Raw genomic sequence first — 25,944 nt, 5'->3', positions numbered from 1 at the left:
AATTCAACTTTATTGTCATTGCACATGTCACAGGTACAGGGCAACGAAATGCAGTTTGCATCCATCCAGAAGTGCTTTAGCCATGATATAGATATATTACAATATATATTAGCAATTATATAGATATGTAAGTATATTACAGAAATGGGTCTATTATGGTATGTTATAATGTACACGGTATGAAGTATGTTATGAATATGCTATGAGTATAAGTATGTACAGGATATAAATATGAAAAACTATACAGAATATGAAATAAAAAACTATACAGAAATATGAGCTATACAGTTATACAGAAATGTGAACTATGCAAGTTATGAACAGTTGTAGGATTAAAAATTATCGTATGTACAGAATAATTATTTACACAGAACTATACAGTAGTGCAGTTAAGATAAGTGAGATATGTGGATAATTTCTACAGAGGCTATATAAAGTGCTAGTGGTTGTGAGTGGTGGTTCAGTCCATGTTATTATTGTGTGTTTGAGGGTACAGCTGTCCATTTTGTGTGTGTGTGTGTGTGTGTGTGGGGTGGGGGGGGTGGGTGGGTGGGTGGTTGTGGGTGTGTGTTTGTGGGTGTGTGTATGTTCAGTCCATGAGTTTAACGTGGGTCAGATGTCAGGAGGCAGAGTTCAGGAGTCTGACAGCTGTGGGGAAGAAGCTGTTCCGGTACCTGGTGGTCTTAGTCCGGAGGCTCCTGTAGCGCCTCCCAGAGGGCAGGAGGGTGAAGAGTCCATGTGATGGGTGACTGGGGTCTTTGATGATTTTCCCAGCCCTTTTCAGACACCGCTTCCTGTAGATGTCCTTTATGGCAGGAAGTGGTGCTCCGGCGATGCGCAGTTTTCACGACCCTCTGCAACGCCTTCCGGTCCGAGGCAGAGCAGTTCCCGTACCAGACTGTTATACAGTTGGTCAGGATGCTCTCGATGGTGCAGCGATAGAAGTTCACCAGGATGTCTGAGGACAGGTGGTTCTTCCTCAGAGTCCTCAAGAAGAAGAGGCGCTGGTGAGCCTTCTTGACCAGCTTGGAGCAGTTGGTCGTCCAGATGAGATCCTCGGAGATGTGGACTCCCAGGAACTTGAAGCTGCTCACAGGCTCCACAGCCGTCCCCTTAATGTGGATGGGTGGATGTGGGTCAGCATTCCTCCTGTAGTCCACGATGAGCTCCTTAGTCTTCTCGGTGTTAAGCAGCAGGTTGTTTGTGTTGCACCACTCAGCCAGACGATCCACCTCCTCCCTGTAGGCGGTCTCATCATTGTCACTGATGAGGCCAATCACCGTGGTGTCATCTGCAAACTTAATGATGGTGTTGGAACCATCAGCAGGTCTGCAGTCGTGGGTGAAGAGGGAGTAAAGGAAAGGGCTCATCACACAGCCTTGTGGTACACCGGTGTTCATTGTGATTGTAGATGAGCAGCGGTTATCCAGCTGGACATGTTGGGGGCGGTTGGTCAGGAAGTCCAGTAACCATTTGCAGATGAGGGAACTGATGCCCAGGTCTGTCAGTTTCCTGATGAGTTGTGAGGGGTGGATTGTATTGAACGCTGAACTGAAGTCTATAAACAGCATTCTGGCGTAGGTGTTGTTGTTGTCCAGGTGTGAGAGGACAGAGTGCAGTGCGATGGAGACTGCATCCTCTGTGCTCCTGTTCTGGCGGTATGCGAATTGGTGGGGGTCCGGGGAGACAGGATTTGAAGTGTGCTAAGACCAGCTGCTCTAAGCACTTAGTGATGATGGGGTGTGAGTGCTACTGGGCGGTAGTCATTGAGGTTAGATGGGTTGGAGTTTTTGGTATCGGGACGATGGAGGTGGATTTGAAGCAGGCCGGTACCACAGCGTGGGCCAAGGACAGATTGAATATGTCTGTGAGCACTCCTGCAAGCTCCCCAGAACACGCTCTGAGAACACGCCCAGGGATGCCATCAGGACCTGCAGCCCTGTGGACATTGATCCTGCTCAGCACCGCTCCTACATCGGTGGGGGAGAGAGTCAGAGGTTGGTGGTCTGGCGTCGTGTCTGTTTTGGTTGTGGTTGTGGGGTTCCCTCGCTCAAAACGAGCATAAAAGTTGTTGAGCTCATTGAGGAAGGAGGCATCAGAGGATGTGGGGGAGGGTTTGGTGGTCCTGTAGTCTGTAATGGTCTGGAGTCCTTGCCACATGCGTCGGGGGTTGGAGTTGGAGAAGTGTTCTTCTATGGATGAATACATGCCAGAGGGTGCTGCATGGCACTGCAGAATGCTGTGGTAGCTGTTTTGGTTCAGGGTGCCTCTCACTCTGTAAAAGTCACTGACCCTGGATCCAGGAAAACAGCCCCAGACCATCGCACTTCCTTCTCAATGTTTGACGGTTGATGCCACACACTGTGGAACCATCCTTTCGCCTGATGAACTAAAGATTTCAAATTTTGATTCATCAGTCCATAATACCTTCTTCCAGTCTTCAGTAGTCCAATGGCGGTGTTTAATGGCCCAGGCAAGCCTCTTTGTCTTATTCTGACATCTTAGCGATGTCATAAATGTGTCAATAAATTTATTGCTGTAACTCGTCCTTTCAAACCTGCAGCTCAAAGTCTTCTCTTTCCAGTTGAAACTGAGACTTGCTTACTATGACCACTATTAAGTAATTGCAATAAATAACTGGAAAAATTGGTGTGTTCTTAAACAGTAGTGTATAAACCAGGTCATGCTGCTCCTGCCGTGTAGCAATAGAGTCACATTTTGAATTGGGTAACTTATCATCAATGATGATACCCTATTGAAAAACAAGGATGGAAAATTATCTTTTTTTTTTCTTTCTTTTTTAAACCCTTTTACGCATAGTGGTCACTACAGTGGACATGTGTTTTAAAAAAAAAAAAAAAAAAAAAAAAATGAAGTTCAAAAATCTTTTTTTCATGACTAAAGATGAATAAAAATACTTGTCATAGTTCATGCATGAATGGGTTAATTGCACATGTAAATGCAGATTGCTGCAAGATGCAATTGCTGATAAAATCTTTTTCAGTAGGTTTATTTTTTTATTTATCAATATCACAGATTTTCTTGATATATTTGAGGCTATGCATGGACTCCACTAGACCCATTAAGGTATCTTGTGATATCAGAGCAACAGAACGTTGCTCAAAACTTCACATGGCCTCTGCTTGCTTGCCTGCTTTCCACTGTGCATCGTGGTGCGGTGTGCTCCCCAGGTAGGCAACACTCACCCATCCCGTGATGTAAAAGAAACCATGATTTACCAGACCAGCCACCACCTTCTATTGCTCTGTGGTACACTTCTGATGCTCACGTGGTCATTTTGGAGCAGCGGACAGAGATCAGCATGGGTAGCGTGTGGCTATGAAACCATATACACAATAAACAATGCACCCTGTGTTGGCAATGTTAGCTACAGTAGCTTTTGAATCAGTCCATACAAGCCAGCCTTGGTAAATTCACGGATTCTTATATAGCACTTTTCTGTTTTCCTGAAGCATTTAAAGCGCTTTCTACCTTGTGTCTTATTCACCCATTCATGCAAGCTTTCTTTCTAAAATTCACACACATTCTTACTCCGATGGATGCATTGGATAGAAACTTGGGTTTAGTGTCCTTTCCCAAGGATATTCGGCATGCAAACTGGAGCGAGGGATCGAACCACCGACCTTCTGATGAGTACATGACCTGAACTACAGCCACGTGGGGATCCTTAACCTCCCACATACATCAGTGAGCCTCGGCCTGCCACTGGTTCACCACTTTTCCTTCCTTGTACCACTTTTGACAGATGCTGACTACTGCCTACTGGGAACACCCCACAAGAGCTGCAGAGCTGCACCTAACAAGTGTGATAAGAAAGAATTAGTCCGGGTTAACAACTTGAGTTGTCAATATGTAATGTAATGGCTGATCAGTTTGATTTGTGCATCTCATACTACCATGTACTCATTGAAATGTTCACTTTAACATTTTTATTGTCATACAAAGTAAACACTGAAACATTAAAGCTTATTGCTCAGGGAGTAAATAATTTACTAAAATAAGTTTGTTATTACTGTTTATTTTTGAGGCGGGCTACCCCTTATTTCTGAATTTTGTCAGACAAATGTGAGTTCATAAAAACAAACTGAAATATTATTATAAAAATTGTGGCTGATAACAATAATATGGTTTTCCCTTGTTGATATACATGTTATTTTGGCTGGACACAAATCTCATGTGAAAGAACTCATATTGCCATCACAGAAAGATTTCCAGTCTCTTAGACTGATGTAATAGCGCTTATTGATTAAACAGTGGAATCAAATTATACCTGGGGAAAAAACTACATTGGTCCATCCCATCGCTATACTTCACTTTCTCTTGAATTAGTGACTTTGTCATTTGTATACTTCTTAATAACTTTTTTTTTTTGGGAGAAAACCCTTTTGCTCCCATTGCGCTTCTGCTGCACACTCTGCACATTCTGAAAGAAAACAGTAAGAGACATTTAATTGCCATTGAAGTTCTCTCCAGGATTATTTTGACATACAAAAACAGCCAAACCTAGTAATGACAGGGTGAACTTTTTTGTTTTGTTTTTTCGTTTTTGTATTATGCAACAATACAGAGCAGTATTTCCCTTCTTTTTTTATTTTTATTTTTGCATATTTGTCACACTTGACTGTTTCAGATAATCAAGCATATTTCAATATGCTTTAACACAGGATACAAAGAGATCCCAAATAATTTAAAAATGCAGTTTGATGATTTCATCTGTTTTTTTTTTTGTTGTTTTTTTTTAGGAGACCTGAAATGTTCCTGTCTCTAAAGCAGTTTATGTCAACGCCTGTTGGTTAAATGTGCTATAGGCTGTAAATAAAATAGACTTAATGGTCAACGCAAAAGTTTCAGGTGTTTTTGAGGTATATTTTTTCACTTCTAAAAAAACAAATACATTTATCTAACACAATTCAGTGGGTTACATACTGAACTTAGAAAAGAGAAACAAAGTATTGATCCAATACAATTACCATCTTTGGTATCGATATTTAGATCAGTCCGGTCAGCTCTATTTCAGAGTATTTGAGCAAGCAGGATCTAGCTTCTGGATGGCTTCTTTGCTGAGTTCTAAGTGTTAGATCTCTGAAAACAATGATTTTCATTTGCTTCTCTCATGCAGTAGTTTAATGCAATCAAAAATGAATATGAAATATTTTACATTCTGTACCGCTCAATGTCACACAGTGAAGGAAAGAGCTAATTAATAAACCAATATAATAATGAAATGCTGGCTATTTGTATTTGAAACTGTTTCCTCCTGCCGTTACCTTAACAGACATTATATAGTACCCAACTGAGGCTCCAAATGTCTAACTACTCATACAACTATAATGCTTCTAAAGCTCACAAAACAATGAACAATGTTATGTCTTAACAATGTACAGAATAAAATATACGTGCCACATTGAAGCATCAAGAGTTTCATCTAGCTTGTGCTGGAGGTCTTAGTTGCATGGAAGCCATTTTCCATTGTTAAGATGGGAAAAAATGGTGTCTCAAATGCAAAAGTAGAACCACAGAATTGTTACTTTGGTTCTGTCAATGCAGTAAAGGTCTTACTGGCTGTCCAGAGGCATTTAGAGGCATTCAACTAAGTCTGGATCTACTCATTGTCCTAGTGTGTCTGGTGAGACTGATTCCAATCAGCCATGCTTTCTTGCGTTTAGCCTCATGTGGCTGTTTTAGGGGATATAGTAAGATCCAGACCTCTGTCACACTGAATTTATCTGTTTTTTGTTTACTGTTTCCCGTGCTAGAACTAGAATTTCCTGTGAATTCTAGTGATGCAACATAAAGTGTAGGCAGTATCTGTGTTTGGCTGCTTTTACTGGAGCAGAGATTTCAAATGTCTGTTAGCAAATATAGTATAAAATCTCATTTTCTATCATAATTCAGTCTCATTGTGGAAAGAACCACAGTCTGTGGCAGCACCTTTAACGATCAATACCTATAACTCATCTGATTAATCAGGCCTATAAATATTGTTATTTGTCACAGAACCATAAACTGACAAATGAACGATTTTCACAAAGATCTGGCCACTGACAATAAAGTATGAAGGAAAGTGATGCCATAAATAGCTTTTCTTTACCAATGAACTTCATTAAACTGTAGTTAACAGATAAATAGCCCTCAATCAAGGCATGTAATGTAGTCTGTAGCTGTGTTTTTGACAGCTGACATTTATCTGCTATCCTCAGCAGTACAAAGACTGTTTCTTCTCCTGCCATGCATGCCAGCTCAAAAAGAAACTTCCAACCATGCTAATGGGAATCACAAGGCTGCACTGCTTTGAATCCTCCTCCTAATCCTAATTTTTACTGAGTGGTCAGCAGGGCTGTCAAACCAGCGCACTCTCTGTAATGTGCTGCTCTCCACCTGCCAACAACCACACCATTATATTTCTACATGCATGTTCTGAGTATGTTTTCATCACAAGGGCGGTTAGCATAGGGTCTAAACACACATCTTGTGCTTGTTTTGGTCTGTAACATAATATAACAACTTTGCTGGGCATTGATTCGGTGGATGCAAGCTTGTTCTTCAGGTTGCATGGTTGCTATAGGTTTTCTTGATATTGTCTTTTCTTCCAGTTAACACCATATACAGGATAACAGCCTTTGTCTAAGCTTCAGATTCACTAGTTCCAGTTCCACAGGTGGGATTACTCTAATTCTTGGTCACAAGGGGATTTTCCAAGTCCTGTATCAACACATTCCACTCAGTGCATTTTTTTTTTTTTCTCACTCAGCAGCTTCTGAGAGCTAACGGTTAACAGCATTGGATGCTCAGATGGCACATACTGGTTCACTTGATTGAATATATGATTTGGTCAGCTGGCAAGTTCTTCTAGATTTGTGTGAATAGAACCAAATTAGCATGCGACTTTATGAGCCATTGTAAGAGCATATAAACAGGGTCTACTCCAGGTTGGAATAAACTAGAATTCTTGCATAAAGACAGCTCTGTGGATGTCAGCAATTTCTCTTTATCACACTATTTGTTCCAGAAAGGGACTGCATCAAGGGCAGGAGGACGATATGTTTAATAACTAAAATTGATTGCATCACTATTTGACAATCCTTGAGCTTTAAGATTAGATGCAACAATGAGTTCTACCGAGGCTTGCTAGCAGACAGAAAAATGGAGCCCACTGAAAACTCATTTGGCCTTGTGAAGCATGGAGCTGACTTTGTGCGGAGTAGATTCTGTGTCCCTGTGCAAGTCTCCCTGTTTGAACAGTTGATTCCCAGTAGACTATATGCAGATTATGCAGGAACTGCTGCTTCTGAGTTTCAGACATGAGTGACATCACAGCTCGTTCAACAGCTTTGAATACTGATGTGCATGTTTACTGGCATATCAATATTTGCTTTTACTTAATAGTGCTGTTGTGTAAACAGCATACACAACTTTTTTTTTTTTTTTTTTTTTTTTACCTTAGCACAACAGTTTTGACTTCCCTTTCAAAATAAATTCATCCATGACTGCCTAAGATTTGCCCTCTTTTCTCTTCCACCTGTGCAGAAGAAGTGGTGCACTCTCTCTCTCTCTCTCCCTCCTCGTGCTGCTTCCTTTAGTGGAAATGGTTGTCTCACCAAAGCTACTGGTTCTTACAGTAGATCCTCAAACTTTATAGTTAAGCTTGTTTTAAAATTCAAGGTGTCCTGCTTTTATTCTGTTATTTGCAAGGAGAGGTTTTTTAGGCACTAGTGGTCACAGCATAAACCTGTGACGGTGCTCATGGTGACAGAACTGTTAGACAGGTGGCTATTTTTTATTTCAGATATGTGTGATATATCCAGTAAATGTCAGATTGTTTAGACTCATTCCACAATGGTGATAACAGTAGGGCTGCAGACTGACACAGGGGCAGTAAAAGTAAAGAAACGTGGAGACAAAACTGATTTCCACAGGGAAAGCACCACCACCACAACAACTCAGACCAAAACTAAATAAGAAAAAAAACAAAAAAAACAAAAGTACTTAAAGTAATTTGATGAACTCAGTTGATTACTAGAGTTATAATGCTTGTGCAAAACAGCACACCGGGTTTAGTTGTCCTAACAGCCTTGCATGATATGCATTTATGTGATGAGTAAGCTCTAATAGTAGAATGGCTAATTTAAAAATAGGAAGAAATAACGCAGTGTTACCACCAGTGTAGGACTGGAATTCAACAAAACAAGCAACAGCGTAATATTAAAACAATTGGAACCATTAGTCCCAGCTCTACCTATTAATGGTTTTTGACACAAAACAGTTCAAAGATTCTCCAAGGAAGTTGGGTAAATTGCCTTACCTATTCAGTTTAAATAATCCACATGTGTTTTCTAATCTGGGTAGGTTAAATCAGTTCTTGCTGTATTTAAACAATACCAAATATGTTTAAGTGCTTTCCCATTGATATTTATGTTGTCTTGTCATCTTCATGCTAGAAGAAATGCTCAGAACGATTTTAGTAGACAAAAGTGCCATTCCAGAAAACATGATCATTTTGAAAAACATAAAACTGTCTTTAACAAAATATCTTTAGTTGTTGGAAGTCATGTTTTACCATTTTCTACTCTTATTAATTAAAGTCAGTCACTATTTTATTAATAATAGTCAGATCTGTAACACTATAATTAACTAGTTTCCAGGTTATACAAATGTCTGTAAGGAAAGGTTTCCCACTACACCACTGGTCGGATACGCAGATGGATAGTTAGATTTGATCCCTTTTTAATCCTTCCGTCCTCATGATTTCACAGCTTCTGAGAGGGTGAAGCAGGAAAGACCTGCCCCACAGCAGAGCCTGCGTATTTAACCATCATATTTTGACACACTGATGAGTCCCCTAAACATGACAGAGTGAAAATGTGGATTTTAAAATTCAGATTTGTTTCTGTAGTGGAGGCATTGTTTAAGGCAAGGAGTATATTTATGGCCTTGATGTGTGCATATTAGAAGGATTTGTCTCTTTTCCTACACCCATGACCCAGTTCCTGTTTATCTGGCTTCCTTGGGCGGTGCTCACTAAATGCTAGCTGCTTGGACCTCCACGACTCCACAAATATGCTGCTGCCCACCACACAACTATAATTACATTCAACAATAAAAAAAGAAAGGAAAAAAATGACCAATATTGGTTCGTCCTTTGCTTTTCTGGGAGGTTCTCATTTAGCCTTTTGTCTCGATGTTACATAGCTGTGGATCCGCCCATGTTCTCTTCTGCAGACAAACAAATGATAGTGAAGCAGCTGTCATCTGCTGCCTTCTTATTAGACTAACTGCTGTGGGCCTAAAGTGACAGGAAGGTCTTACTCATATCATATTCAATCAGACTGGAAAAACTTCTGAGTCTGTCACTGCACGTCATTTTGGCGAGTACTACAGTGTTATAGCTACTTCGTTGGCAAAAAAGAAGACAAAGAGACTAGGTGGGGGCAGCTATGAAGAGGATGAACACTAGAAGATGACATAACTGTGGAGGTATGGAGATGTTTAGGAGAGATAGCAGTTGACTTCTTGACCAGATTATTTAATAACTCAATTTTGGAAAGTAATCTCTGAGAAATGGGAAAGACATGTACTGGTACCAATGTTCAAGAACAAAGGTGAACAGCACAACAAGTACCATTAGAAATATTTTCATATGTAAAAATAAGTACAGCAAAACAAGTGAAAATAATGAAAAATATCCATTCTATTGACTGTGAGTCTGGAATAAAGACTGACTGACTGATTTCACACGAGTAATTTTGCAAGTGCCAATATGGTTGGTAGTCTGATACAACACGCTAATTCTACTTGTATATTATACTCATTTTTGCTCAATCCAGCATAAATATGAGATATTCATATTCAGACATTGCCTGAAGTGGGACAATGGATCAAAAAACGATTTTGAAAAGTATTTGATCTATGAAGCTAAAATTTCACAGCAGTTATTATATATGCAAACTCTGTGCCATAATTTTTTCAGGCAAGTCTGATACTGTGAGCAGCAATATGTATTCATGCCAAGAAAAGGCGCTTGCTTTTAACGCCAGAGGAGAAACCAATGGTCATCTGGCAGAGAACATGTCTCTACTGCTTCAGAGTCCAGTGGCGGTGTGCTTTATTCCGCTGCATCTCATGATCTGGATTGTGCTTGGTGAAGTAAGGCTAGAATGCAGCTGCCCAGCTGGTAGTGGTGTAACTGTGTTGGAGACAGTTTCTTGGCACAGTTTGGTCTAATTTGAACTGAACACTGTTAAAATGCCACAACGTGCCTGAGGATTATTGCTAGGCCTGTCCATGCCTTTAGGCCTATAGTGTACCAGTCTCTTGATGGATACTTTCAGCAGGATAGCACAACCTGTCACAAAGGTCAAATCACCTCGAGTTGGATTATTGAATTATGGAAGTTCACTGTACTCAAATAGTGACCAAATCTCAATTCAATGAGGTGCCTTGGGGAAATGGTGGAATGAGGGATTCCTGCATATGAAGCTGACAAATGTGTAGCATTTCATAGCAAATAGCTCTGTAACAGAGCTGATGACCACGCCCATATGTAGCTGTGGACAGTTTCCTAAACTTCTTTCCTACCTCCTCTTTGACTCCCATCACCCTCTGGAACACAAATTTGGAGTAATTAGGACCCTACACCACCGGGCAGAACATGTTCCCTCTAAGCCTGAAGGGAAAAAGAAGGAACACACACATGTAAAGGAAGCACTGAAAACATGCGGTTATCCGAACTGGGCGTTCATAAAGTCAGCAAAGAGGCACAGAAAAGAAGATCAGACACCAGCGAGGGAGGATAAGAAAGACAGACGCAACAACGTTGTCATCCCCTATGTAGCCGGTGTATCAGAGAAACTCAGGAGAGTTTTCTCCAAGCACGACATCCCAGTGTACTTCAGACCCAGCAACACACTCAGACACAAACTGGTTCACCCGAAAGACAAAACTCCAAAACACAGACTTAACAACGTGGTGTATGCTGTACAGTGCAGCGAGGAATGCCCAGACCTCTACATTGGCGAGACCAAACAGCCACTTCACAAGCGCATGGCACAACATAGAAGAGCCACCTCCACAGGACAAGACTGAGCAGTCCATCTGCATCTTAAGGATAAAGGTCACTCTTTCGAGGATGCCAATGTTCACATTTTGGACAGAGAGGACAGATGGTTTGAAAGAGGAGTGAAAGAGGCCATCTATGTCCACTGTGAGCGACCATCTTTGAACAGAGGCGGTGGTTTACGACACCAACTGTCTGCCATCTATAATCCAGTTTTGAGTTCCCTCCCCAGACGCCTTAACGCCCACTCACATCCTGGGCCATCTGACCTCAGGAATTCACATGACAAGGTGGGGCCAGGTTTCACAATGGGCTCACCCGAAACCCTGGCTGATTAGGTCCCACACCCGCTTTCACACCTGGGCGCATGTGATTAGAGGATCACCAGGGGTCCTTTGTCCCTCCTTGGGGGATACTCCCACTGGGTTTAAATCTGGGACTCTCGGCCATTTGACCTTAGAACTGAAGAAGCTTCTCGGATGAGAGGTGAAACGTCTTCAAGCAACTTAAAGAAGTCCAGACGCTTTTCTTTCCAAACTCCTTTGACTTCTTTGCCTCAAAGTCATCATCTTGCCTTAGCACAGTAAAAGACATCATTAGCAGTGGTATTGTAACTGACGAACAAATACAGGAAAATAAGTATGTTGCAATGATTCTGACTCATCCTATCAGGGTTAGATTGAAGCTGTGAGGAATCTGAGTGAGTAGTAGTGAATGTCTTGGATTATTTTTCTGTTCTACATTTCTGTCCTATCAGAGCTTAGTAGTGATATATTCAATGTAACACGAGCTCCATAGTTAGCTGGAACCAAAGTGAAATGAAGTGATGGGAAAGATGCACACACTATATACCACCAAATCACAACAGCAGTTGCCTCAAGACGCTTTATATTGTAAGGCAAAGACCCTACAATTGCGTGTACACTGAGTGTATCTTTCAAAGTACACCAATATTTTGGTAGAAGTTGAGCAATTTTGTAGTTCTGCTTTTGCTTGGAAGCGTGTTGTTGTGTAGTCCTCTCTTATAGTTTATCTACATGTAAAGTGGCGAATGTACTCTATATCTCCAAGATTGTTCTGTTTATAATGACAATACAGAGAGTGCACCATGCACACACATAGCGTTCCCCAGAGATAGAGCTCTAGTGTGTATGTGTAATAAAGAAAAACACCATTCTTAATGAATGTCATTACAGGTTCATTTTGTCTGATCACAACTGTACTCAAAGATATGTTACTGTTTAGTCAAGACTAAAGCAAATTAAGCACATTATAGTATGGTTTTACGTCACCTGAATCAGCTTTTCAAGGTGACTGTGCACAACTGTGAGCAAGATCAGCTCACATAAAGTACAGCAAGCGTATGTGTTAGTTTGTCAGAAGAAGTGTTTGGATTGTCCTATAATTTGTGATAGTACCATTTGAGTGCAGGCTTACTTGTGGTTCCTATGATATTTAAAATTAGAATGGGAGGCAGAGCCTTCAGCTTTCAGGACCCTCGTCTGTGGAACCAGCACCCAATTAGATTTGCGAGACAGACACCCTCTCTACTTTTAAGATTGGCTTAAAACTTTACTATACTGCCATAGGTCTAGGCTGCTGGGGGATGCCCATGATGCACTGGGTGTTTCTTCTTCACTCACTGTCTATTCATACACACATTGCACTTAATCATTAGTTATTATTTATCTCGGGCTCTCTTCAACAGTGTGTCTTTTGTTCTGTCTTCCTCTTATCACCCCAATCGGTCATGGCAGTTGGCTGCCCCTCCCTGAGCCTGCATCTGCCAGAGGTTTCTTCAAAGGGAGCTTTTACTTCCCACTGTGTGAAATTTAGTTCAGGTTTTGTTATTATTTACTTTATGAAGTTAGGTGAGAATTTTGAGATTTTTTTTCATGGTCTTAACCCCTTAATCCTTTCTGTATCATGTTTCATACATACAGTTTTTGTGAGTTTTTGAGACTTCAAAAAGTCACAAAAATGTTACACCATTAGTGTGTTTTTCCCTCCCTTGAAAAACCAAAACAACTTGCACAATATATTTTTAAGTAATAGATTTGGGGTGGGGGGGGCAGATGTAGGAAATATGATACAAATTAAACTTAAATCATGTAAATTAATCTTGACTTTTATTTTTAATTTGTCACTACAGTTAAATAAACACTGCATTTTCAAAAATTTTCTGCCAAGTATTTGTTTCAGGCTTTAAAGGGTTAAGTCTCTTTTCTATTTTTCACATAATAGCTCATATCTCCCATCTTGTCTGGGTAGCCTGAACTGAAGAAGACATCTGTATAGTGGACTGAGGGAACAAAGGGCCTTTTCTGTTTTCTGTCATCCATCCAATCCTCAGATGACACACAAACAAAGGGGTCTGTTCAAATTTCACTTTAGGCCTCTTACTATGCTGGAGCAGTGTAGTCCGTGACAGTGTTATTGGTACTAATCAAGGCGATAGTGTTGCAATGCACCACACATAAATCATGGGGGATTTGTTTTAATATTATTATTATTAAAACTGATGTTAAAGTGGACATGAAACACTTCATTGATAAAGGCTAAGTTACACCATTGTGCCCTTTCTTTGTAGTTGGATTAATTTTAAAGCGCCATCTTGTGCAAGTACAGAACATGACATAATCAGGTTGGTTGGTTGTGGCTTAAATTAGACTTAAATTAGTTTATGTGAGCTAACTGGTAACAAAACCAATAACTTAGGGGGAAGTCCGTCTAAATGGGTAAGTTTTGTGCTGCCCCTGGCAGAAACAATGAGTTTTATGTTAAGGAACCAAGGATATGCTGTCCACTTTCACTCTGTCTCTTAAGCAGTAAGTCTTTCTTTATTATTTGGCTATCGGCACGGACATGGGAAAATCCAGCTGTTAGCTGTAAAGTTTGGGTTTGTAAAGCACTTTATGAATGGGGACAGTGTGGAGGAGAGTCAGTTGACAGGTGGTTCATCGGACCAACAAGCCAGAGTCAGAAACTCCCATGTTTCGTCATCTGAACCTTTCAACCAATCACTAATAGAAGACCCTTGCAAGTCATCAAGATTTTAATATTAAAATAAAACAATAAAAAACTAACCGCTTAACTTAATAAGTTTCCTAAAAGAGAAAGCCACTCTATTTTTTTTTAGTAGTTTCAAGATCGTGTTTCCCACAGGCATTAGAATATAGTTCTTTCAGTAGTGGGGACCCATTGGGTTGTCCTTTGCTTTTCTGGGAGGTTCTCATTTAGCCTTTTGTGTTAATGTTACACAGCTGTGGATCCATGTGCATGAGCATGTGTGCGGGCTCCCAATCTTTGGTAAATTTAATAAAAAATTAGGTACTTGTGACAATAAAGAACAGAGCAATAATCACCTGCCTCTTTAGTGAGTTCCTCATCTCATGGATTAGCCCCAATGTCGTAAACTGCAGCTAATAACGGTAGTCCTTCTTCTGCTCTGTAGCCTTGATGAGCTTAGCAGAGAGACACATGATTTAATTCTCCACCTGCTGTGGGGTTTGGTTAGAGTGACCCTCTGGTTCAAAGCCGATCTCCAGGGCAAAACAAAGACTATTGTCCCCAGTTTCAGTTCAGACCAAGTGAATTTGGTCTTCATTAGGCTACTTGACAAGAGACTTTCTGCTTAAATAGCTGAAAGATATCAAGGGCTGCTGAAAGATATCAAGGGCTGCTGCAAGAGTAACCTGGTCAACCTGCCAGTGTCGCAATAAAGCTAGTTAGCAGTGATTCACATTGTCCACGCAAAAACGTGAAACTGTTTATCTATTGTTATCTACTGGATCTGAATGTGAGAGGGGTTTTGTGGTAATATAGTAATAAGGTTACATTATATCTACAAGTTTTTATGATACAAATTTAGGCAGTCACATTACCTCATGTCTTCTTCTTTGGCTCTCGGAGGAGGCGGACGCACTTTTTCTCCTTTCCCTTATCTTCCCTGCTTATGTCCTTGTCTAGTCTCGTGTTTTTCTTTGTATTTTCCCTGGAACACTCTCTCACAGTCTGTTCTCTAAAACCTAAAAGAGGAATTATGGATTGGATCAACTGGTCCCTAAATGCAATTGACACCCCTTTCTCAATGAGAAGTTTGGGCTTGGGTGAGCCTGAGTGGTGAAGATATCTACCTATTCAGAACCATGGTAACAGGGTTCTGGCTGATCGGAGCTGGCTTGGCCCTGACTTATCGAAGAATTAAGAAAGCGGAACCGGCTGTTCAAACCCCCACAAGGCTGCCCGCTGGGATTGGAATGATGGGAGAGGCGTGAGTTTCTCAAAATGGGCTCATTGAGTCAGCACAGATAAGATCTTGGAGAGGCTACAGCTGCTGTGAATACTCAGAATAAGATCTCTGACTGCAGACTGGATACATCTTGGAAGGGCTAGCCCGAATAACATCTCTGGGCGCAAAATTGGATGACATCTCGGGAGGCACACTGCCGTGAGTTCTCAGACATTGGCTCCTTGAGCACAAGAAGTGACAACATCACAGAACGCAAGTATGGCGAAGCTCATGGCTCTCCAACGGAGATTGAGAGACCAGTGTTGGACTGTAGAACTGCTTTGAAATTCATATGAGCTGTTCGCACTAAAGTAAAAAATAACATCACTTATGCGGATACCCCTTTGGCGCCAGCTGCAAGGCCGAGCTGAACAAAACACCCTGATAACGACTGTGTTTAGTCTGTTCCTTCCCATTCCATGCAAGGCCACCTGGGTTGGCTGGAAGACTGTTTACTTAGCCTGGCAGGGCGAAGGACACTGTCTCAGCTGAACTCTGGACACGCACACACATACCACACATACATATACATATACTGATAAGCACTCACCGACGCATCATCCTCCCTACCCCGGATCCAACGCCACCTCCAACGCTTACCTCCCCTCTGATGTGGACATCGGGTCAGTTGGAGGCGCAGTCGAAAGATTGCAGCGGTCCCAGATCAGATGTACACACTGGAACTCTTTCCCATGTTGCTTGTCTGTGTTTATTGTGCTATGGTGTGTTGATATCTGTTCTTTCCTGTATTATCCTTTTGTGTTACACATTTCGATGTTTTTTTCCTCGCTACCTAGCCTGACCTGTCTCCCCAATGTGATGTTTGTGTATTGTATGTACGGTCGGCAAGGTCTGTCATCTTGGTTGCGGGCAAAAGACCTGCAACTGACAAATAAAGGCTATCTCATCTCATCTCATATGGTCGAAATGTCCTGATATGCTAGCTCTATGCCAGCATATCAGGATGTGTACAAACCTTTTTCATCAAGTTTCTAACTGTAACTACTGTCTCTTGAGGCAACTGTTGTTGTGATTTGGCACAATATAAATAAAACTGAACTGGGAATTGAAATACCGGAGTGTAATGTAAAATTCCCAATCCAAATTTTACATCAGTCCAGACCCAAAGAGTTGCTGGCGGTTTTCCTTTGTGCTGTTTTCAGCTCATGTAGAATTGTACTAGAGCACTGAAGGCTCAAAGAAGTCTTGAGTCGTGCTTAAAACCAGCAGTTTAAATTCAGTTCAATTCAGTTTATATAGTGCCAGTCCACTGAGTCCACTGTCAGAGGCCATAAGAAGATCATTTGTAACCTTCACTAAAGCTGTTTCTGTGCTGTGATGAGCTCTGAAACCTGACTGAAACTCTTCAAATAAGCCATTCCTCTGCAGATGATCTGTTAGCTGTTTGACAGCTACTCTTTCAAGAATTTTTGGTATGGTACTGGTTTAAACTTTATTTGTGAAGAAGCGCGTGAAGTCATTACTAGTTAACCTTAAAGGAATAGTTGGCTCAACAGCGCTCTGAATTTTTGTCATCTTGGTTACAGTGCTGAAGAGAAAACCTAGGGTTGTTTTTATTTTCTTCATTCCATGATGAATAGTAAGATGTTCTAGCTTTTCGGAGGGGTTTCTTATAAAGCAGGAAAGTATTTCTACTGGCTAAATGATGATCTTGTAAACATGTGACATGCCATTTCCTCTCCAGCTTACGAGTTACCTGCTTTAAGTTAATCGTTTAAGAGTTACTCCAGAGTACTTCTGATTTGAGGCTCTCTTTTTCACATTAGCTACAATTTCCAGACTCATATGTAATGAATAGGTGAAATTATTAAGAAAATAATCGACCTCTGTTGGAATAGCGCTCAGGTTGCTGCTCTGCTCTGTGTTGGTACTACAGTTTGCAGGTTCGGTGGCTAATCATCTGGTGTCTAAACGCAGTCACTGGAACACCACCTTCCATCACACATGCCAATACCAGAGCTATTGTGTTGGCGTCTTTGGTGCAGGAGGATTTTTTCTGAGTTGAAAAATTTGTTTAGACAGAGCAACCCTGCATACAAGAGAGCCAATTACAGCAGCATAATGCTGTCTCCAATTAGATTCACAAAGTGCACTCTGAGGCAGGCACTGCTTATTGTCCTGCAGATTAAACCCAGCCGGAATGGCAAGCATACTGGCCCTCTGGCCTCACCGCCTGCTGTGAGCCTCAGGCTTCTTTTTTCCTTTGCCTGCAAGTCAGTGTTAATGCATGAACCCTGTTGAGCTAATTGCAATCATGAACTGTCACCTAAAAATTTCAGGTGAATCTTCAGACATGTTTTGGATTTGTGATATCTAGCACACTGCTGTTTAGAGGTGAAATGAAATATCCTTTTCTAAAAATAACTAGTAGTAATTAAATTAAATCCATAAAAAATAATGTCTGGGTTACTGGGGGTGCACTGAAATCCAGTCATGAGACCTTTAAGGTGATAATTTAACCATTTAACCATCATCAATTCCTTTGCCCTTCTTTGATTGGTGACACCATTGTCCAGTGGTATAATCCTAATATACTGCATAACATCATTATGATACCATATCATTCTCAAACTTGTGCTGTTTAGTTGTGTGTTTTACAGGGAATTTTCAGCTAAACAAGGATCTGGCTAGCTTGTCTTGATTTCCAAAAATCAAACCTTAATAGCACAAGAAATACTGACAAACTGACTCTACTGCTAATCCTACTATACTAACCCTAACAGGCCTCATGAAAGCCTATAATTGTTTGGGTTTTTTTGTTTGTTTTCTGCCCATTTTCGTCTTGTGCATATTTGATGATATTAGATTTTTTGGCTTTGTTAACAGTGCTAGTAGCAGCAACCTTTCTTCCTTCGTTAATTCGAAAGGTGCTCCATTCAACTCAGACACCCTGTTTTTAATAAGCAGTCTCTTTTTGCCCCCAGCCAAATACAGCGGACTGTTAATGTAGCACTTTTCTCCTTATGAAAATAAAAAAAACATGATTGACTGACCAATGAGAATTTGGTTGGATTAGAGGGAAATATGGCCCCCGAGGCTAAAGTCCTTATTTACATACCCTAGAGTAATCTGAGTCAAACACAGACTTGCAGTGTCCGAGGATTCAGTGAAAAAGCACAAATCTTTGCTGCCTCATCCCAGGGTTGTGTCTAATATAATGAATTCAGTGTAAGAGATGAGACCTTAGAACAGCCACTGTGTATGTAATGAGTAAGAACAGTCACTAGAACACCTGGGCCGAAAATGAGGCATACAAGGTTTCAGCTTGCAGCAATTACTTGTGACTTCTTCTTGGCTTGGCTTTGCAAAAGAACTGTTTACGTTGATTAGCTAGACAGGATGTTGTGATGTTAATGACTGTGAAGAAATTGCAATAATGAGTTTTAAGTAAGAAGTGAGTTGGTGTTAATAATGGTGAAGCAATAGACAGAGGGGCATAAAAACACTGTGGCTGTCAGCCGATGATTATCTGATCTTCCAACATCAGCATCAACTAGACTCAAAATTACAATCCCAATTTGCAAAAATGCTGTGCAAAAGTTCAAATAAATTTTTAAAAAAGTTTAAAAAACCCATTTTTTTTTACTCGCTGTACACCTACCAAAATATACGCATATGTAGTGCAACTTGTCAGGATGCTCAAAGTTTTTAAAGCACATCAATATGACTGATTTTGTGAGAGGAGGGCCTTTCTCACAAGTATGCCAGGGAGAAAGCTGGTTTTCTCATGTCATGCCTCCCTGATATGAATATCATTTGTGGATTGGTTGGCCTGTGTCTGCCCATAGTCCTGATCTCACCTCTAAAGTAGCTCTTTTTTAACTGTGTAATGTATGTTCCTTACTTTAGTAATGCCTTGCTCTAAACTTGTCTCTATAGAACTGGCATCTGGTACACCAAGAAGAGACTTGGGGTTGCTATTAAATTCATAATAACCTTTTTTGAACGTTTAAACATTAAGTAAAGCAACACGTACTTTACCATATGTGCACCGATTTTGCTTAGAGATGTGCATAGTCATCTCAAAAGGCTGATTCATGCTAGTTAAAACCATGTTAAGTTGTGGCTATTATGCCATTGTGCAATAGCAGGCAACATGCCTTTTAGTACAAAACGCTATGTCCAGATGAACGGAATCAACTTTTGGAGACTTTTAGTACATACATTCAGCAATGTCAACATAAAGTAATAATATCAGTTAACAAGGGTGTTCATCCCAGCTTTTTTGGAATTGGGGTTATACATTGCAATCACAGGTTAAATCAATATCAGATCTGATCTATAATCAGAGATACTGTCAGACAAATCTGCTGCAAGTCTTTTCAATTTCTGCTTGTTGCTGCGCATCCATTCACATAGTTAAACATTTAAAGGTTGAAGACATCTCCTTTCCACTTTACTTCCAATTATGAAGAAGTTGCAGCATGTTTTGATGGACTGTTTTCCCTCTTGGGTGCACTGAAATGTAGGTTAAAGTCATGGAAAAATAAACAGAAAGTCAGGCCCTTGCCCTTCCTGTGATCATATTTAGCTGTAGGTTTCAATTTGCTCTCAGACTGCTCCTCTCCAGTTTTCAGTATAGCCTGTCCAGAGTTGTCTTCTCAAAATAGACTTATTGACTGCAGCCGTTCTGATACTACCTTCATTGCAAGGCAGCGTCACAAGCGCTGCCTTCTTCAACGGCTCAAAAACAGCTACTCCAGTATTTACACTGTCAAGCTCGTGCCATTCGAGGAGCCGTAGGTTTCTAAAGCAGGCCTAAAAAAAATATTATAACACTCGTGTTTTCAGCAGTGTGCAGTATACTCCTTAACACATGGAGATCTCATCAGCAAAATATTATACAATAACTGCCAGTGTTCCAAGTAAGCACTTAAATAGAAAGAAACGCATGCACACAAGTATATTGGCTATTCAGATATTAGAATTATCATGAGTTTATATAATCAATGCCCACCGGTTTTAAAGCAATGATATCCTGTCTCCACAGATGCAGCAGCTCTTCTATGAGAATTATGAACCAAACAAGAAAGGCTACATACGAGATCTCCACAACAGCAAGATTCATCGAGCCATCACACTTCACCCCAACAAGAACCCTCCCTACCAGTATCGCCTTCACAGCTACATGCTCAGCCGCAAGATTGCAGACTTGCGCCACCACACCATTCAGCTGCACAGGGAGATTGTCCAGATGGGGCGCTACGGAGCAGTTGAGCCTGACCGAGAGGACCTCCAGCTCGGCATGCCCCCTTCGTTCATGCGCTTCCACCCACATCAACGAGAGGAAGTTCTGGAGTGGGAGTTTCTGACGGGAAAGTACCTGTTCTCATCGTCTGACAGTCAGCCACCCCGTCGTGGCATGGATTCCTCTCAAAGGCAGGCCCTGGATGACATCATCATGCAAGTGATGGAGATGATCAACGCCAATGCCAAAACACGTGGTCGTGTTATTGATTTCAAAGAAATTCAGTATGGCTACAGGAGGGTCAATCCCTTGTACGGGGCAGAATATGTTCTGGATCTGCTGCTGTTGTACAAGAAACACAAGGGAAAGACCATGACAGTTCCTGTAAGGAGACACGCCTACCTGCAGCAGACTTTTAGTAAGATCCAATTCAGAGAGGAGGAGGAGATGGATGCCAGAGGTCTGGCCAGCCACATCAACAAGGAATCAGACTCCCTCTCATTTCTGTCCAACTCGCTCAAGATGCTGGTGCCCTTCAAGCTGGCTACCTCTGGTCAGGATCAGAGGGAGCCCAAAGAAAAGAAGGTTAACATCTTGGTACCTCTGTCAGGCCGCTATGACATCTTTGTGCGCTTCATGGCTAACTTTGAACGAGTATGTCTGATCCCCAACCAAAATGTTAAACTACTGATCCTGCTCTTTAGCACAGATAACAATACTGAGCGGGTGAAGCAGGTGGAACTTATGAGGGAGTATCACATGAAGTATCCTCGAGCAGAGATGGAGATAAAGCCTGTCACTGGTTCCTTCTCCAGGGCTTTGGCTCTGGAAGTTGGTTCTTTACACTTCTCTAATGATTCCCTGCTTTTCTACTGTGATGTGGATCTGCTTTTCTCCAGTGAATTCCTCAAAAGATGTCGGACTAATGCTGTCCTGGGGGAGCAGACGTACTTCCCCATCATCTTCAGTCAGTATGACCCTAAAGTAGTATATGCTGGGAAGGTCCCCAGCAACAACCACTACGTCTTCACCTCTAAAACAGGCCTGTGGAGGAACTACGGATTTGGGATTGTCTGTGTATACAAGAGAGACCTGGTTCGAGCTGGAGGGTTTGACACTTCCATACAGGGCTGGGGATTAGAGGATGTAGATCTTTATAATAAATTTGTCCAGTCAGGGATTAAGTTGTTTAGAAGCACAGACACAGGAATAGTTCACGTTCATCATCCAGTCACATGTGACCCCCACCTGGATGTGAAGCAATATAAGATGTGCCTGGGCTCCAGAGCTTCCTCGCATGGCTCTACCCAGCAGTTGGCTGAGCTCTGGCTTGAGAAGAACAACCACGGCTTCAGGAGACTGGCCAGCAATAATGGGTCAGTTAGGACAGCATAAGAAATGCTGGGTTGTCATTAATTGAACTCACTTTCCCTTCTTAGTAGTAGTTTCACTGCTTAATTTATTTTTTAATGAAATTAAATAATTCACATTGATATATTTTTAAAATATCTCTTTTGAATCTTTCTTTTTTAAAGAAACATCATAATGAGCAGTTCCCAGAAATAGTCTGGGCCGTCTGTTCTCTTTCCTGATTATTGCCGGGGCTCCTTTTGCGCAAACGTTATCTGTCAGGCTACTAGTTAATTTGGTCATTAATGTTCGCCTCAGTAAAGTACACAGTCTTTCAATTTTATATTTGGCGTGTGTGTTCAAAGCAGACTGGTGTCCCTGTCCTCTCAGACCAACAGTGCTCAAAACTACATTCAATTGCTGATTGTGTATGATGAAAATTCCAATCAGAGCTATCTCAGTGACTGCCAGGGCCACTTCTTTGGAAAGCAAATTTAGGTGGTTTTCTTTTATATTTACTCTTATGGTTTTGGTGATATGACTTAACACTGTTTTTGTTTCTTTTCTATATATATATATATATATATATATATATATATATATATATATATATTGTATTGTTAATTTCTGTAGACCCAACTGCTGAATCTGCAATTCATTATTTTCTATCTAATTTATTGAATTTGCAGGCTCCATTTTCTACAATCTGCTGAAACGTGTATGTGGGACAATTGTACAGCCATGTCAGTTGTGGTATAGTTTTCTTTTTTTCCTTAAGCTCTCTCACCAAAGAGTTTTGCACAGTCTGCTTTTACGTTTCATGTTGCCTGTCTGTGTGTGTGTGTGTGTGTGGGTGTGGGTAGGTGGTGTTTTGCAGGCATGAACATGAAGCTAGCTCCATAGTGGAGGATACACAAAAAACTCAGTCTATCCCAGATCTTTTAAATGGGTGAAGTGGGTGCAAATTTGGCTCCCACTTCAAGCTTGATTTAGCAGCAGCACTTGGATTGCTTAAGTCGCATATGGTTTTCTCTTTATTCCATATCAATTCCTCTTATGTTGACATAAGAGGTGTGTCATTCCTGTCTAGTTTTACAGGTTTGATGGCAAATCATTTCCTCTTTTCATGCCCCTGCCTGTGAACTTCCATTGTAGCACTCTGTTGGGTTTATGCTCTTGTTTCAGCATTACAACATGATTTATAACACTCATCACACGAGCAGTTACTGTGCTGTCATCATGCTTTGATTTTCTTGGACTTTTTTTAAAAAAAGTTTTGTTTTATTGCTTTCTAAATGGACAAGCTTTTCTATTTAAAAAGAAATAAACTTGGGGGAGAGTAAATGCATTGTGTCATATTTTTTCAGTCTCAAGTAACAATTCTGCATGGTTATAGTTTTCCTTCTACCAACTCACATACTCTGTGTGTTTTTTGCCACCCGACTGATCCCCGAGCCTGGTTCTGCCAGAGTTATCTTCCTGTTAAGACACCACACATTCTTCTCATCCTCCCTTTTGGTTTCTATGTATTGTAGAGTCTTCATCTTATTTAATAAAGCTCTTTGAACGGGCATGTAATTAAATGTAAATAACAAACAAACACAACAACCACGGATTATCAGAAACCCTGAGGATGTGAGGCCTGTTGTTAATCCATCTTTTGAGGCATTCCTGCCCTAGCATTGATTACCAGTCCATAAAAAGAATCATTTCACAACAGGCTCAAACTTCAAAGTCCTAGTAATTTAGATTGTGTGAACAATAACATGTCCGCAACAATAAATCTTGTCCCTCAGAAGCTCCACTGAAGGAAAGTGGGAAGGAGTTTAAACTTACTGGTAGTTCAGTAATCTCTTCCTGAACTTTTCAACGACATTGAGAAGTAACGTAAAGCTTTCCTAACATAAAAGGCTTTATCTTATCATTCTTTAAAAATGAATACAATCTTTTCTGGTTGTAAATAGACTAGTGCTTATATAGTGGTTTTCTAATCTAGAAAAGCACTGTATAAGAGGCCGGCCACTCAAAGGACCTCGGACCTACGAGCAAAGCTACACACTTTAGGGAGGTTGTCATGTGAGAATTTGCTCCAGGCCCAACAATGGCAGCAACCCATACAACAGAGGGGTTAGACTCAGGCAATTTTCACCAGGAGATAAAGTGCTTGTATTACTCCCTTGTAGCTCAGAATTACTCACCAAGTGGCAAGGGCCCGTCATGGGGATTTGGACTTTCAACTTAACCTCTTTAAAGCATGGAGACAGGCTGAAACTGCTTCTCTGGTGAGTCTGGTAAGGGAGAGAGATGAGTTGGGGTAGGAGGTGCCAAATTCCACCAATCCCACCTCCCTCCATTGTGATAACCATCTCACACAGGCCCAGAGAACGGATGTTACTGCATTGCAACAGCATTTTGCAGATTTGTTCTCCCCCCTGACCAGTACAACTCCCATCGAGCACCATTGAAACGCATCGTGGCGTGATGGTGCATTCACAAGGTTACCTGAACATAAAAGGCAAATTGTTGAGTGAACTGGCAGAGATGCTAAAGCTTGGAGTAGTAGAAGAGTCTCACAGCGCTTGGTGTAGCCCCATAGTTCTGGTTGTAAAGAAAGATTGGTCTATACGGTTCTGTGTGGACTACCGCAAGGTGAATGATGTGTCACGGTTTGATGTCTACCCCATGCCCCAGGTCAATGTGCTCGTGGACCGGTTGGGCACAGCCAGATGTTTTTTACAACACTGGATTTGACCAAACACTTAACTTTTCCCTCTTTTTGTTCTGCAAACAGATTCCTCAAACAGAGGGCTGTGGGCCGTTTTGTACCAGCAGGTAAGGGGAGTCGACCGCCCGGTTGTCTAAATCAGTTGGAAGCTGACCGACCGAGAGTGGCGATCCGGTGGGTGGTCGATTCCCTTCGCAACCTCCTCGGGTGCTCATTCACCCTCTGCTCAGACCACATCCTGCTGCAGCGGCTTCACTGCATGAAGGATGCCAACGCCCTGATCACCTGGTGGTACCTGGTTTTGCAGATGGTCCAATTTCCTCTCCTTTTGGCGGGGCTGGGGGGGTAGGTTCGGCCGGATGTAGCCCCGGCCTTTTTTTCTTTCTTCATTGTTTTATATTATTATTTTATTTACATTTGTTTTTATTGTGAAGTATTTTGTGATTTTTATTTATGAAAAGTGTTATATAAATAAATTTTACTTACTACTTACCCAGTCGGCCGGTGGGGTGTGTGGCAGAGGTGTGATCTCTTGCTCTGCTGCAGTGGAGGGGTGGTACGGTAAGCTCATAGGGCGGTGCTGGGATGTTGGAGGGGACAGTTTATTAAAACAAAGCAATGTCCTGAGTCAGGAAGGAGCGGTGTGTGGTGTGGGAAGGAGCTGGAAAGCTGGCTTCCCAATTGAACATAAGGAGCTGAAGCAGTGGAAAACACTGTTTCAAAATAAAGGTGCTATGAGTGACACTCAAATGCTGTGTGGGTCCTGTTCATTTCGCAACGATGTTTGGAGGTCAAGAGGCACTGCATATCACCCAAAAAACACTATTACCAACAGTGAAGTTTATAGGTAAGGAACATCATGGTTGTTGGGTCTAAACTCAGACCCCGCTGTATCCAGGACTTATTCCCGTGAAAGAAAAACAAGGCAACAGTGTTCGATCGTTTACTTGCAAGGGAGGCCTCCTCGGTATCTCAGCTCATTACGAATGACCCCGACGATGGCCTCCTTTCGCTGCCTTTTATTGAAAACATTCAAACAATAGTTTACAAACACCTCCCCTCGTAACCCCCCTTGGTTACAAAGACAAGGCACTGTATGCATGTGTGTGTGACCTCCTGCTGACCAAAAGGGTCATAAAAGCAGGAAGCTTACAACACAAGAAACAGATCTTTCAGATAGGATGTATCTACAATAAACCCTCCCCCAGCACAGAGTGGTTGGAGAGGTGGTCAGGATCAAAGGAATGGCTTTGATCCTACTGCTTGAACTAAGACTGTACAAATTTAAGAAACAC

The 25,944-nt window shown here is 41.4% G+C and overlaps 1 protein-coding gene across 3 annotated transcripts in view; it reads left to right on the top strand.

Moving 5' to 3' along the window:
• chsy1 (chondroitin sulfate synthase 1) overlaps window positions 1-25,372 on the top strand; it is a 37,170-nt gene extending 11,798 nt beyond the window's left edge. Inside the window, exons 3-4 of one of the 3 annotated variants that reach the window (XM_031750910.2) lie at window positions 20,377-21,950; window positions 24,716-25,372. In XM_031750910.2, the coding sequence (XP_031606770.1) occupies window positions 20,377-21,950; window positions 24,716-24,998 (1,857 nt within the window). In that variant the 3' untranslated portion in view covers window positions 24,999-25,372. Of the gene's footprint in view, window positions 1-20,376; window positions 23,269-24,715 lie in introns of those variants that run through there. The other 2 variants (XM_031750911.2, XM_031750912.2) reach the window with 2 other exon arrangements.
• The last annotated feature ends 572 nt before the right edge of the window (window positions 25,373-25,944 follow it).

The sequence above is a fragment of the Oreochromis aureus genome, linkage group 1 (genome assembly GCF_013358895.1).
Source record: "Oreochromis aureus strain Israel breed Guangdong linkage group 1, ZZ_aureus, whole genome shotgun sequence".
Lineage (NCBI taxonomy): Eukaryota > Metazoa > Chordata > Actinopteri > Cichliformes > Cichlidae > Oreochromis > Oreochromis aureus.
This window is presented reverse-complemented; position numbering and strand designations above follow the sequence as displayed.